At 40.4% G+C, this 14591-nt stretch overlaps 1 protein-coding gene across 2 annotated transcripts in view; it reads right to left on the minus strand.

Moving 5' to 3' along the window:
- GNPTAB (N-acetylglucosamine-1-phosphate transferase subunits alpha and beta) overlaps positions 1–14591 on the minus strand; it is a 114252-nt gene that overhangs the window by 15387 nt on the left and 84274 nt on the right. For both annotated transcript variants that reach the window (XM_089651805.1, XM_089651806.1), the window contains 4 exons: positions 13331–13531; positions 10464–11422; positions 5277–5476; positions 1839–2058 (listed from right to left, as the gene is read on the minus strand). In XM_089651805.1, the coding sequence (XP_089507931.1) occupies positions 1839–2058; positions 5277–5476; positions 10464–11422; positions 13331–13531 (1580 nt within the window). The remainder of the gene's footprint in view (positions 1–1838; positions 2059–5276; positions 5477–10463; positions 11423–13330; positions 13532–14591) is intronic.

A 14591-nucleotide genomic window follows, 5' to 3' on the forward strand; every position in this document is an offset into this window, starting at 1 on the left:
ATGGGTTTCCCTTTGTATCCCGAACAATTCATCTGGCAGTTGTGGCTGCAATCTTTCTTGGTCTACCTGTACTTGGCTTGGTATCAAGAGATCCCTGAACTTTCCACTTCTCAATAGGTGATTTAACAGTACTGATTGGCATATTCAAGGCTTTGGACATCTTTTTATGTCCTTTTCCATCTTTATAAAGTTCCATTACCTTGTTACGCAGGACGTTTGACAGTTCTTTTCTGATCCCATGGTTCAGTATCTAGCCTAATCAGTGCTTTCACGTAAGAGCTAACAAACTCATTGACTATTTATACACTGACACTAATTGCAATTTAAAAAGCCACAGATGTGGGACATTAACCTCTAATTGGCATTTTAACTCGTGTGTGTCACCTTGTGTGTCTGTACCAAGGCCAAACATTCCAGGGTATGTAAACTTTTGATCATGGCCATTTGGGTGATTTCTGTTATCATTATGATTTAAAAAGGAGCCAAACAACTATTTGATACTAAATGACTTCATATGACCATCATCCTTCAAAAAAAGAGCATTTTTTGGCATGTTCAGTCATATTTGCAATATCAATGCCAAAATTTCACAATTTCTGCCAGGGTATGTAAACTTTTGAGCACAACTGTACACTATGTGCAGACTTTTCACTTATTGAAAACATCCTCCTCAAGCATCTTGAATATCTAGGCTGCTGATCTGCTTCTAAACATGCTAGTTGCCTGGCTGCATTGCTTGTAAATACGTTGAATCACTGACCTGAAAAAAGTAGGCAGCAAGTGAAGTCAAAGCACTGAAGGCAATGGGTCAACTGACAGCCAGAAAATCAGCATTTTCAGAATAAGTCAATAAGAGCAGCACATTATTTTCTCTCGGCTCTTGTTTTGGTTATATTGTTAAGAAAGTAATGGAGGCATCTGAAGCATCCTTCAGATGAGCCCCCTTATAATCCAGGGAGTGCCTTCTGATATTTATGTATCATCTGTCAAACACACCACTCCACAGAAGCTTGACACTTGCCAATATATTGTAAGGGGAGTGTTTGCATACAGTTTTGAAATCTCTACTTGTAGAAGGATTTTCCGCTTGTGAGAAACTTCTCTATCCCGTCATGTGGACTATTCTCACACCTGACAGTCAGCTGTCTTTAGCATTTGCAAATGGTCTACATATTGAAAGGTGGACAGAGTAAGTGTCACACTAGTCATATACAATATGTCACATTTGTATATATCTATTTGCTCACCATCTATCCACTATAGACATTTTGGTTAAGCTGTACAATAAAATGTAGGTTGGGGTAATCCATAAAACAGACATGTGAAAATTATCATCATGTAGATACTTTAAATTATATGTGAACCCTTACCTTGTAATACAACCCCTTCAGTTAAAAATAGAAAAGAAAGGCAAAACATTTGAGTATACATACAAAAAACATTATAGACACATTTTCTACCTTTTTTTGTAAGTGATTACGTACCCTCTGTTCTCATCTGCATAAAAGCTAGAGGAGGAGAAACAGCAGCACACTGAGATGTTCCCAGAGAAAGGCTGTGCAGTGGAGGGGGGGGGGGGGTGTCAACAGAAGTTTGATTGGATGAAAGCACACTGACTTCTAAGCACAGCTGACCATGCTGTGCTCTCATGCCTAGTGTGCTCAGTTTTTAATGGGAAAGCAGAGAAACTGTCAGGAACACCACGTATTTCAACCAAAGGGAGCAATAAGAAGATGACAGGATTCATTTTCATGCAAGTACAGGGTACAGCAGGCACATATCAAGAATATGAAATTTTGAGTCAACATATTCATATAGCAGTATATTTAATGTTATACCTGTAAACTCAGTGGCAAATGATTTATTCTTGTCGCTAGCGTCCGAATCTCCCTGTCAGACAGCACTCCTGTGCTATCAGTGTCAACTTCATAGAATATCTGTGAGATATTTAGTGGCTGGATGGCACTCATCAGATAGTAAAAAAAAGAAAAGGCAAACTGCATATCTTCCGACTGACGCACTTTATGGGCAGATGTCTTGTCAAATGCTGCTGGAAACCTGCACAGATAATAGTATCACAACCCATGAGACAACAAAGGGATGCATACCTAAATCAAGCCAACACCTTTAAAAATGTTGTATTTTAAGATGACTGCTGACAATAAATAGCTAATGTAACATTTTATAGCACTACATATGTACAAAGATGAAAACAGAGAATGGAAATTTAGGTTTGTCATCGATAGCATGCAGATGTACGTTTGCACTCAGGATTATTGATATAACAATAATGTCAAGTTAACTATTCTAGACAGGGACCAATACAAAATTATTTTCTTAGTAATAAAGGATAATAACACTTTTTTTTTTTGTAAGATTGAAAAGGTTCCCTGGGCCATTGCTATATTTTTTTTTTTTTTTTTTTTTTTTTTTTTTTTTAGAGTAGAAGGAATATTGAACAACATCCCTTGTGATAGCATGGGTTGTTACAGGTCCTCTTTTTGGAGAGATCTGGGGTTTCTCTCCTCTGGCCTCCAAAGCATCTGATCAGTTTGATCAGATGCTGTGTAAGCCGTTAACAGCTTGTAAACAAACCAAAATCGGAAGTGATGATGTCCTCATAATTTCTGGTTTCTGATATCATAGAAGAGAGGTGGGAACTTCTGTTACTCTTTAAGGGGATTGCAACCCAACCGGTTACATTAGTACCGGACTCCCCAATGGGATGGTAGAGACTGGAAAAGATGATGGCAAGAGGGGGGGTAACCCCCTCCGCCATCTGTAAAAGCGATTAAGAGTCTGTACTTTTACCTAAAAGAAGCCACGGCAAAAGAAGCCACAGCAGCCAGACTCATCCACCTTACCAACTGCTCCGTTTCCGCCACCCCCCTCTGCCAATCCCTCCACTGGCTTCTGATTGCCCAACGGATCAAATTCAAAATCCTAACACTGATGTACAAAGCTGTCCATCATACTGACCCAAACTACATCACCGACCTAATATCTAAATACTACCCAACATGCACTTTCCGCTCCTCAAAAGACCTCCTTCTCTCTAGTTCCCTGGTCTCCTCCTCCCATGCCCGCCTCCAGGACTTCTCCAGGGCGTCACCCATCCTCTGGAACTCCCTAACCCAATCCATCAGACTATCACCTACTCTCCTATCCTTTAGGCGCACCCTGAAAACCCACCTCTTCAGGGAAGCCTACCCCACCCACTGCTAATTGCCAACCTCCTCCACTCTTCCTACCACTCCATCCCCCACAGCCATTTCCTCCTGTACCACTATCCCCTCCCTCCTAGATTGTAAGCTCGAAGGAGCAGGGCCCTCGAACCCCTCGTGTATCACATTGTATTGTTATCGTACTGTCGCATGTTCTGTCTCCCATTGTAATGTACAGCGCTGAGCGAACTGTTGGTGCTTTATAAATACTGTATAATAATAAAAAAAATAATAAAAGAAAATCTCCATAGGAAAAAACAGGACCATGGATGCACCACTGCACCAAAGCCTTATATATACACGGCCTATGGGTGGTAAGTTATTAAAAGAGACAAATTATAAAATATAATTTTGACTTTTTACCAACAGTAACACCACTTATTTTAAATCAACACTGATCAACATAGAAAAAAGTGTTTTTTTTATAGTTTTGTAACTTTTTTGTCTATGGATTGCATACAAATAAAACCATTTTTGTGAAACGATATCACCAAAAAAATCTGTTTCTGTTTTAAAAAATGATATATATATCCATTACTTTGTTATTTTATAGCGGTTCTTCAGTCAGGTTTAAAAAAAAAATAAATAAAAGTCAGCCGGTACAAATACTGTAGCAGCTGACGTTTAATACGACACTTATCTGTCTGGGAGTTCTCGCGTCGTCCTCACCCAGGCAATTCCAGAAAACTAGACACCCACACCCCCCCCCCCCCAAAAAAAGCTCCAAAAGAAGAAGAGGAAGAGGGCATAATCTGAGACTTCCCCTTTAGGGTGAAGTTCCACTTTAAAGCGGAGTTCCACTCATTCTGTAACAAAAACTGTAGCTGCTGACTTTTAAAAAAACAGCCACTCACCTGTCCCACAATCCCGCGTTGCCCCTGCTACAGCCCGTTTCACCTGCCGTCCTGTATTCCAGGCGCCGGCATGTTCAGTGTGGGCACCCGGCTGTGACTGCTTGCGGCTTCACAGCCGGGTGCCCACTGCGCATGCGAGTAGCACTGTGCTTCCTGAATGGCCCTGTCGTCTTCTGGGACCTGTCACGTGTCCCACAACACTTTTGGGAGGGAGGGTAGGAGGACAACTTTCGTTTCTGATCGCCTAGGCGATTGCAGTGGAAGTGGGAGCGGGTACCTGTCAAATTCGGGTACCCGTTTCCCCCCAGTTCCCCAAAGGTGCCAATCCTTAATGGGGAGCAGGGGCCAATCTTTAAAGCCGAATTCCCCCTTTTGGGTGGAACTCCACTTTAAGTAATGACAATGTTAGTGCCGAATAAACAGACCCATGGCAGAAATGTCAAATTTACATTAGACAACAGATGGTGTCTAGGTGTGAGAGCTAAATTGGTTAAAAGCACTATTAGAAGACCTTGTAACAAGGTTTACATAACTGCACATGTTTCTTCCAAATGTATGGCATATTACACTTTTGGCTAAACCTTTAAGTTATTCTTTTATATATGTATAGTATCTATCTAACTATCTATCTAACTATTACAGGTATTTGTATAGCACCAACAATTTACTCAGTGCTTAACACATATTATACATTCATATCAGTCCCTCAAGGAGCTTACAGTCTAAAGTCCCTGTCTCACATGTATGCAGTACTAGCACCAATTTAGACAGGAGCCAATTAACCTACTATCATGTCTTTGGAGTGTGGGAGGAAACCGGAGCACCCCTTGGAGAACATGTAAACCCCATGTAGGTAGTGTCATGGTTGGGATTCTGACCAATTTCCCTAGTACTCTAAAGCAGAAATGCTCACCACTGAGACACTGTGCTGTCTATATATTTACATACATATACGCTGAATATTTATTTTAAGTACATGGTCTGATTTATTATATTGCAGCTTGCAGTGATAGCTAGTGCAGAAAAACACACCAAAACAATTTTCTTTACATTATCGTGTGAGCATAGTGATGTATGGGTAACATAATTATTGCAGTATTTAGAATGTTGGCTACAACTTCAAAAGGAAAGAAAAGCTGTCAAGAGAGGGGAGGGGGCACTTCATCTGAGCAAGCCACCTGGTGACAAGTATACTTACAAATCCTGAAGTTCTTGCATAACGATACGGTCAATCATGTGTGGCATGTGAGCAGGAACTTTCCGAGACGTGAAGCCAAATTTACCATTAAGGAGTTTATTCACATAACGGAGGGAATCAGCAAATGTGTCTTGAAGTTTCCTTCCAACTTTCTTGCCATTGGTGATATAAGAAAGTTCACCGAGTAGAGAATCTTTCTCCTGAAAGACAAAATGATTAGTAGATGGTTTTATGTGGTTGCCTAACTGAGAATATATCACAAGACCACTTGGGTTACCTTACAGGACCAACTAGCTGAAGACCGTAGAGACAGGGACTCAGTAAATTTCACCAGAGGATCAGTCATGTCTATAAACTTTTATTACTTGTTATATATTTGAGCTCTAGTCGGATATTAATTTTAGCAGTCATTGCGAAAACTGCAGAGAAATGATAGGATAAATAAGAAAACAACATCCAAACCACAGATGCTGTCACGTATGGTAGTATGGAAAGACTGTTAAACGCAATATCACCTATGGGATAATTCAAGACATTGGTACAAAGTGCAACAACTAGCTGCAAAGTGCAGTTACCATAGTGTGCGCACTTGTGTGTGTGTTTGTGTATATATATGTGTATATATGTGTGTATATATATATATATATATATATATATATATATGGCTCTTTTGCTCAGAGAATAGGTGCAGGTACTCCCCACTCCTAAGTCACCCCTTGCCTCTGCCCCCTACCCACCTCTGAACTCCATCCCTTGGTTCCACCCCCCTACCCACCTCCCAGTATTGCCCCTTACAGGGAATAAAAAACCATTCATTGTGGTGCTAAGTAGTTTTTACAAATTTTTTTAATAATAAGAAAAGCAGTAAAATAGATCCCCTGCATCCAGCAACAACAGACCCTCCCCCCAGCAACAATAGAGCCACCCCAACAACAATATACCCCTGCCAGCAACAACAAATTCCCCAGCAGCCAGCATCAATAGGCCCTCCAGCTTACATCACCACCCCATGTCATTACATATATTCAGTGCTACGTTCTACGTTCCCGCTGAAACAAAAGCCATATATACAGTATCTCACAGAAGTGAGTACACCCCTCACATTTTTGTAAATATTTTATTATATCTTTTCATGTGACAACACTGAAGAAATGACACTTTGCTACAATGTAAAGTAGTGAGTGTACAGCTTGTATAACAGTGTAAATGTGCTGTCCCCTCAAAATAACTCAACACACAGCCATTAATGTCTAAACCGCTGGCAACAAAAGGGAGTACACCCCTAAGTGAAAATGTCCAAATTGGGCCCAAAGTATCAATATTTTGTGTGGCCACCATTATTTGCCAGCACTGCCTTAACTCTTTTCGGCATGGAGTTCACCAGAGCTTCACTGGTTGCCACTGGAGTCCTCTTTCACTCCTCCATGACGATATCCCGGAGCTGGTGGATGTTAGAGACCTTGCGCTCCTCCACCTTCCATTTGAGGATGCCCACAGATACTCAATAGGGTTTAGGTCTGGAGACATGCTTGGCCAGTCCATCACCTTTGCCCTCAGCTTCTTTAGCAAGGCAGTAATCATCTTGGAGGTGTGTTTGGGGTCGTTATGTTGGAATACTGCCCTGTGGCCCAGTCTCCAAAGGGAGGGGATCATGCTCTGCTTCAGTATGTCATGTTGGCATTCACACTCATGCACCCTCAGACCATGACACTCCCACCACCATGCTTGACTGTAGGCAAGATACACTTGTCTTTGTACTCCTCACCTGGTTGCTGTCACACACACTTGACACCATCTGAACCAAATAAGTTTATCTTGGTCTCATCAGACCACAGGACATGGTTCCAGTAATCCATGTCCTTAGTCTGCTTGTCTTCAGCAAACTGTCTGTGGGCTTTCTAGTGCATCATCTTTAGAAAAGGCTTCCTTCTGGGATGACAGCCATGAAGACCAATTTGATGCAGTGTGCGGCGTATAGTCTGAGCACTGACAGGCTGACCCCCCACCTCTTCAACCTCTACAGCAATGCTGGCAGCACTCATACGTCTATTTCCCAAAGACAACCTCTGGATATGACACTGAGCATGTGCATTCAACTTCTTTGGTCGACCATGGCGAGGCCTGTTCTGAGTGGAACCTGTATTGTTAAACAGCTGTATGGTCTTGGCCACCGCGCTGCAGCTCAGTTTCAGGGTCTTGTTAATTTTCTTATAGCCTAGGCCATCTTTATGTAGAGCAGCAATTCTTTTTTCCAGATCCTCAGAGAGTTCTTCCCCATGAGGTGCCATTTTGAACTTCCAGTGACCAGTATGAGAAAGTGAGAGCGATAACACCAAATTTAACACCTGCTCCCCATTCACACCTGAGACCTTGTAACACTAAGGAGTCACATGACACCAGGGAGGGAAAATGGCTAATAGGGCCCAATGTAACTCCTAGATTGTAAGCTCGAAAGAGCAGGGCCCTCGATCCCCTCATGTTTTGCATTGTATTGGTATTGTTCTGTCACATGTTCTGTCCCCCTTTGTAATGTACAGCGCTGAGCGAACTATTGGCGCTTTATAAATACTGTATAATAATAATAATAATAATGTAGACATTTTCACTTAGGGGTGCACTCACTTTTGTTGCCAGCGGTTTAGACATTAATGGCTGTGTGTTGAGTTATTTTGAGGGAACAAAAGTATTTACAAAAATGTAAGGGGTGTACTCACTTCTGTGAGAACACACACACTCACACACTATATTTTCTGAAAAGTCTCTACACGGTGTCTGACTTTCAGAAAGTTTCACAGATAACTCTGCAGTGAGTCTATTAAAGTGGACCTGAAATTAAAAAGTTCGTGTGTTGCAGGGAACATTTGGAAATGTAATTGTGCCTAAGCAGGGCCCTGAAAAAGTACCTTTTTTGAATTCCTCAAAATAGCAGTGCACTTCCTGGTATGCTAGTGTGCCTGGGCACCCCTGTACCTATAGCCTCAAAGCTTCAAAGTCACTACTAGTCTGCTCAATGTTTTCTTTGCTTAAGGTTTTGACATAAGAAAGATAAACCCTGCCTCTACAAAGATGACTGTCTCCACACAGAGACACAGTGCAATACTCATGATAAGTCTTTTGCCCTCTGTTTTTCTTTTGGGCACAGCTTCCAAAGTTCTTTCCTCTTTAACTATGCATGATAGCTATCGTGATTTTGTGGACCACAGTGTGCCTTAACCATCTCTCTGCCAGGCCCTGCACTCCACATTTACACTTAGATGGCCACACAAATTTTGCAATTTTTTCCCCACTTTCACAGTTTGTAAAAGACCCCCATATGACACATCTTCTAAATGCAAAGGTCTGGTAAAATAGAAAGAAGGCGCTACTGTTTTTTAGGTGCCCGACAGTTGAGCAAATGTTTATCAGAATTATATTTTCGCTAAATATACAATAAAATCATTATTAGCAGATAGACAATATAAATTACAAAATTCCTGCTTAATTTCTTACTCAATTTAAAAGCAAAAACTGTATTGAGTATATATTAGTACATTTTAAATTGTGCTTTTTTTGCCGAAAATCAAAAGGTACGCAAAACTGTAAGTAAGCAAATTACTCTATAAATCTGGATTTTATCATTTTTCACTTACAGCTTTCAGAGTTTGTAAAAGATTCCCTCAAACCACATATTATCTGAAAGCATAGGACTGATAGGATAAAAAGATGGTGTCACTGATGTTGTAGGTCCTGCAATAGTTGTGCAAATGTTTATGTAAAACTATATTTTTGCTAAAAAAAAAAACACTAAAATCTTTATTAGTAGACACAAGCACAACATAACTTACAAAATCCCTGTTAAATTTCTACTAACTCTAAAAACTAAAACTTACTGAGTTGATAAATAAATAATTCTAAATTTTAGATTGTGCCTTTTTCTAAAAAGGGTGAAAAAAGGTACGCAAAACTGCAAATAAGCAATCTGAAGGTTGGCTATGCATGCTGCTACTGCCCAATCGCAGTGCCACGTGTGCGCTGCATTGGTGTACATGATGATAAGTTGATGCAGGCATTTATTTTACTACAATGCACTGTGTTACAATGTGTGGCAACTTGCCGCAATGTACTCACACAAGTAGAGTTGAGGGAAAGTCATTTAAAAGAGAATAGAAAAAACAAAACAAAACCAAGTATTGCAGTGCACTGTAAAAAAGGGCTGCAGTGGTTGTATACAACACATATCAACGCACGCGGGTTATATGCACCATAACACATAGCCACTGATGTAAATGGGCCCTTAGCGTGTTGCTGCAATGAAGATGCATGCAGACAGCCTATGTTCCACTATGGGGATGCTTCAGCTGTACAAACACAGCTGCAGTGTATTCATACAGCTGCCAATTTGACAGGCATGCATGTGTGAACCCCTGAATGTTTATAGGCCTGCTAAATTAGGACCTGAAGCTGTGTTTGTACAGCTGCTGCATCCCTACAGAGCAACATAGGTTTCCTGCATGCATCTCCAAGCGTCTCCAGCCGCATAAACAAACAGCGCACTTATGCTACATAGGTCAGAGTGCCTGTGTGAACAACCCCTTAAGTAAGTTTTTTAATTTTTTTTTTTTTACAATTTTATTTTTTTTACAGCCCTGTTGGGGGTAGGGGGGCTTTGGTGAGCTATCAGGGTAGGGTATCAGAGTCTGTAGGGTTCTGAGTATATATTCTCTGTAGGGGGGGGGGGGGGAATTAGAGCAGAAGTAGGGGAGAAATAAGAGAGGCAGGGGGCATTTAAAGGATTTAGAGAGGGAGCAGGGAGATGATAGAGCTGTGGGGGGTTGGCTGGGGGAGCATGGTGGCAGTGAGAGTCACATTTTAGGTAAATAGCTGCAATAAGTGTCTTGTCAGCCTCTAATCATAGCTATTCTTTTAATTAGCAGAGTCTAAACATTTCTGCTGTACGTTCATGGTCACTGAATTGACCATGAGCTACCAGCAGCAAAGGAATACATCCAATGTATGGCATACTGACCTCGCCATCTGGAAACAGTTCTGTAGGTCCATTTGCTTTATGTCCATAGCATTAAAGTGGTTGTAAACCTCAGACATGAAAAGTGAACAAAGCACATCCCACTATAAAATCCTGAGTAAAAATTGGCAGTATATTTCAAATATCATAGCTAATCATGACTATGCCCAGAAATTATTACTTACATCCAAGAGGTCCTTAAAATATTTTCTTCTTTCCCATGGTAAGAATCCTTCATACAGCGGCTGATAGCTCTGGAGTTTTCTTCCTTGTACAAAGGTATCTTCCTTAGATATTTCAAATTCTTTGTTGTTTACATCTCCAGGCAATCTGGAAACCTTGAAGCCCAGTGCACTGAACCTAAGCTGGGAATCCTTTTTCATGACAGATTTCTCATTTTCATGCCCTAGTTCTCTTGATTTAAAGGTAGTTTTCTTGGAATCAGCCATATTTTCAGGTACCATTTTGATTTTGGATATGTGTGCTAAATTGATCCCCTGTTTCGTCAAATTTAAAGCTTGCTCTGTTTGTGGCTTGATGCTGCTAAAATGTTTAAGCAAAGCTACTTTTGACATGTTGTACCCTTTCATTGTGATGTCACCTTTGCTAAGCTTCAAGTCAAGATCATGTAGGGCCAGCCGTATACTGTTTGGAAGAGCAGATACATTCGTATGTGGTATATGGATTTCTTGATCTTGTTTCTCAGCTGGCCTCTCTTTCTTGAGCTTTGGGAACCTGTCTTCTTCAGGAATGTCCTCAAACAGCATTTCTGCTTCTGGGGTAGGCGTTGTGCTCATTATATCCCTCTTTCCTTGTAAAGATGGTGTAATATTATGTTTTTGCTCTTCGTTTGTGTCGACATCTATGAATATCTGCATTTTAAACTCTTTGTCATTCTGATCATGAAAGGTTAGGTTAAAATTAACTACAGTAGCATTCATTCCTGGATACATGATCAGATGAACAGTTTTCCATTTATTAGCAATAGAAGCATGGCGAATAATTGGGTTTTCACTATAGCTGCCCTCAACTGCTTTCTTAGCCATGTCAGCAAAGCTAAAGTAGGGCAAACTTTCCGCTTTTGGAACAACATAATGGGTCTGGTTTTGCAGCAAGTTTATCTTGTATAACTCTCCAAAGTGATCTGCAAATTAAATACATAGGTTCACTTTATCGGTATTAGGAATAAAGGTTTTGTACAATCAAATGATTAAAATGTACTTTAATACTATAAATAAAATGAAAGTATAGCAATATAGGATTAATAACAAAGACGCAAGTGCAAACAATAGCAACACACCTATATAACTGCATCAGCTTTTCTTTCCTACTAAGCACACTGGGAGCCCTGAATCCCAAGGCAAAATGTCCACCAGCTTTCATGGTTGGAGTCTCTGAGATCCAAGATTGGCAGCTTAGTGTTAAGGTCAAGATTACCTGGAGCAGAGGGTAAATGTGCCAATGGAGGCACTTATTGAAGTGACAGGTCAGAGATAGGATTTTCCCACACTTCCTGTTTTTGTCTCTGATACAGGTAGTAAGATGAAATCTTCCCCAGAAGGGCAACTACTGTTAGAGGTGTAATAACTATTGGGGATAGCTAGAACATATGAAAAGTTTCAAACCACCAGGTTTCTAATGCTATTAAAATTACCTTATCAGCCATTCCATCAGGGAACATATCAGAAATGTTCAAAGCACTTGCAAATACTGCAAGCAATTCTTCCTTAGGCATAGGCAACATACTCTATGATGTAGAATTGGTCATGTGATCCCTTTTAAAATGAATCAGGTGCAAGTGACCAATCAGTGGCTCTGCCTAAAAATTTCTCTTACCTTCAGTATGTTGTCTTAACAATTATAAGGTCCACACAAAAACAGTTCATAAGACAAATATGTTGTCTTGTATCAATAAAGAAGGACATATGAAACTATATAACTAATACCACTGTATGCCTTGAGAATGATATGCTAGAGAAGGGAAACAATTTAAATATCCAAAAGTTAAAGGTAAGTACTGATATATCTCACACTTCTATTTTCATTGTGTCTGAGGAATTATAATAAGCAAACTAGATGTGAGTAGTATTGGCCCAATGACATGGAACAAGAATGCCAAACAGAAAAACCAAGATGACGTCAGAACTCAGAACTAATCTACATATTTGATCTGAGTCAGTGACTTAAAAAGTACTGAAGCCATTGGACTTGTGAACAGCGACAGTACAAGACACTTCTTCACTACAGGATTTTATTCAAAGCCCAACTCCAGGCAAACAACTCCATGCAGGCCATCCTGCAATGTAATGGTTCAAAATCACAGTATCCTCTATGAGCAAAGCTAATTTCCTTCCCTGGGGACAGGACATTTTTTTCCTGCTTGTTACCTTCTTGTACACAGCATTTCCTCACCACCCCTGTTAATTCTTCTGTCTCTGGAGGCAAAGACAGAGGACCCAACTGCTGGAGGTGTAACCTCCACCAACAGGTGATATCCACATCATGCAAGCATTGATGTGGACACCTGAAGATGGTCCCCAGGAAGTAAGCAGAAGAGGAGAGAAGGATTATCATGTGACTGTGGCCTCAGGTAAATGGCATTTGGATAGGTTTTATTTTTTATAGCACTGATTAGTTAGAGGGGGTTAGAAGGGGGTTTGCTAATAACCAAGAGTTGAGCTTTAGATTTGTTTGCTGCTACAGTGTAAATATTGGTGAGCAGACCCTAGTGCTTTCATGCTCAGAAGTGAAAATGTGGACTAGTGTGCACAATGGGGTGAAGTGTTTGCTAGCCTAGAGACACATTTTAACACACCTAAGCTTACTGAATATTGAATAAATATTAACAATGCAGTCTAGGAGGGTAACCCATAGCAAATGATCACATGTTCTCTTACTTGATCTTTCAAGGATTAAATATCTGATTACTCTGGATTCTTAGACTTTTCACTGCCTTATGGAATGTTTCTATATGCTTTGTAACACATACCACGGTAGGGTTAGTGTTTCCTAAGAATTCCTGAAACTGCAAAAACACTTTCATTTACTTCACCTTGTCCACAATCGCCAGCATCAAATCCACAGTTAAGAACATTGCAGGCTTGGTCACAGAACTTGTCAGCAAGCCATGAATTAGCACAGCCTTGATTACAGTAAGAAACGCCACCTATTCCCACTCCAGGCTGCCAGGCTTGTCCATTGAGATGACTTCCCCCAGCAAGGGCTGGTGCAAAACGACCAGCTGCTGTGTTACCTATAGGAGTGGAAAAACAAAACAATTCTTTAACAAATCCTAAAACAAACAATAATTTGTATGAATAGACATGACAAGCTGGGATACAAAATTGCTTACTCGCATCATCAAAATATCACAACTGATGTCTGCCACAAATTATCAAGGCACAATTTTCTGTTAAAGTATTACTAAAGGCAAAAAAACTTTTTTTCCACTTCGGATAGAATAAAGACGGGTTATAGCTCCTGTACGTTTTTAGCCATCTGTGTCCCATTGGGGAGATTTCCCTTCACTTTCTGTCAAAACAGGAAATCGTTCCAAAGTGCGGGAATCCTGGGTTGTCACCAGAGTCACCAAAACCAGTGTTTCCATTGAAAATTGCCCCTCTAAGACTGTTCTGGTGTCTACCAAAAACTAAAAATTTGGGTATTTTCTTTTACTTTCACTTTCAATGATAATGGGAAACAGGAAAAACCAGAGATGAAGAATCCCTTTTACAGGGGCACAGACAGCAGAAGAAACTGACAGGAGTTCTAATCCTCCTGCACTCTACCCAAAACTAAAAAAAAAAAAAAAAAAAAAAAAAAAAAAAAAGCGTTGCCTTTAGATATACTTTAAATCATTCCATATCTCGCATGTATCACAGGGAAACAGGATTTTTGTACTCAATGTAAAATATTTTTCTTTGGATTAATTTAGGGACACAGAATTTAGAGACACCACCACCTACAAGAGCATTTGGGCACTGTAAGAAAACAGTGCTGAGCATAAGGCCATAAATACAGAGGTGTGGGACCCATTCCCCACAATGAACTTGGTAAAAAGGAATTTACAGTGAGTACTGTTTTCTTTTGGTTCATTTAGAGTTACAGGATTCAGGGACATTTAAGAAGTCGAAAAGCAGAACAACTGAGGGGTAGGCAACACAGCAAAAAATGCTAACAAAGGCTCAAATATAAATAAACTAGGAACTGCCTGCAGCGCATAGAGCCACCCAAAGGACCTTATGCCAAAAATGTCAACAGCAGAGGCCCGAACATCTGCCTGTAAAAACTTAGAGAGCAAAAGACCAGGGGGC

Source organism: Staurois parvus, unplaced genomic scaffold (genome assembly GCF_062004578.1).
Source record: "Staurois parvus isolate SC_StPar_1 unplaced genomic scaffold, SC_StPar_1.0 ptg000025l, whole genome shotgun sequence".
NCBI classification, from domain to species: domain Eukaryota; kingdom Metazoa; phylum Chordata; class Amphibia; order Anura; family Ranidae; genus Staurois; species Staurois parvus.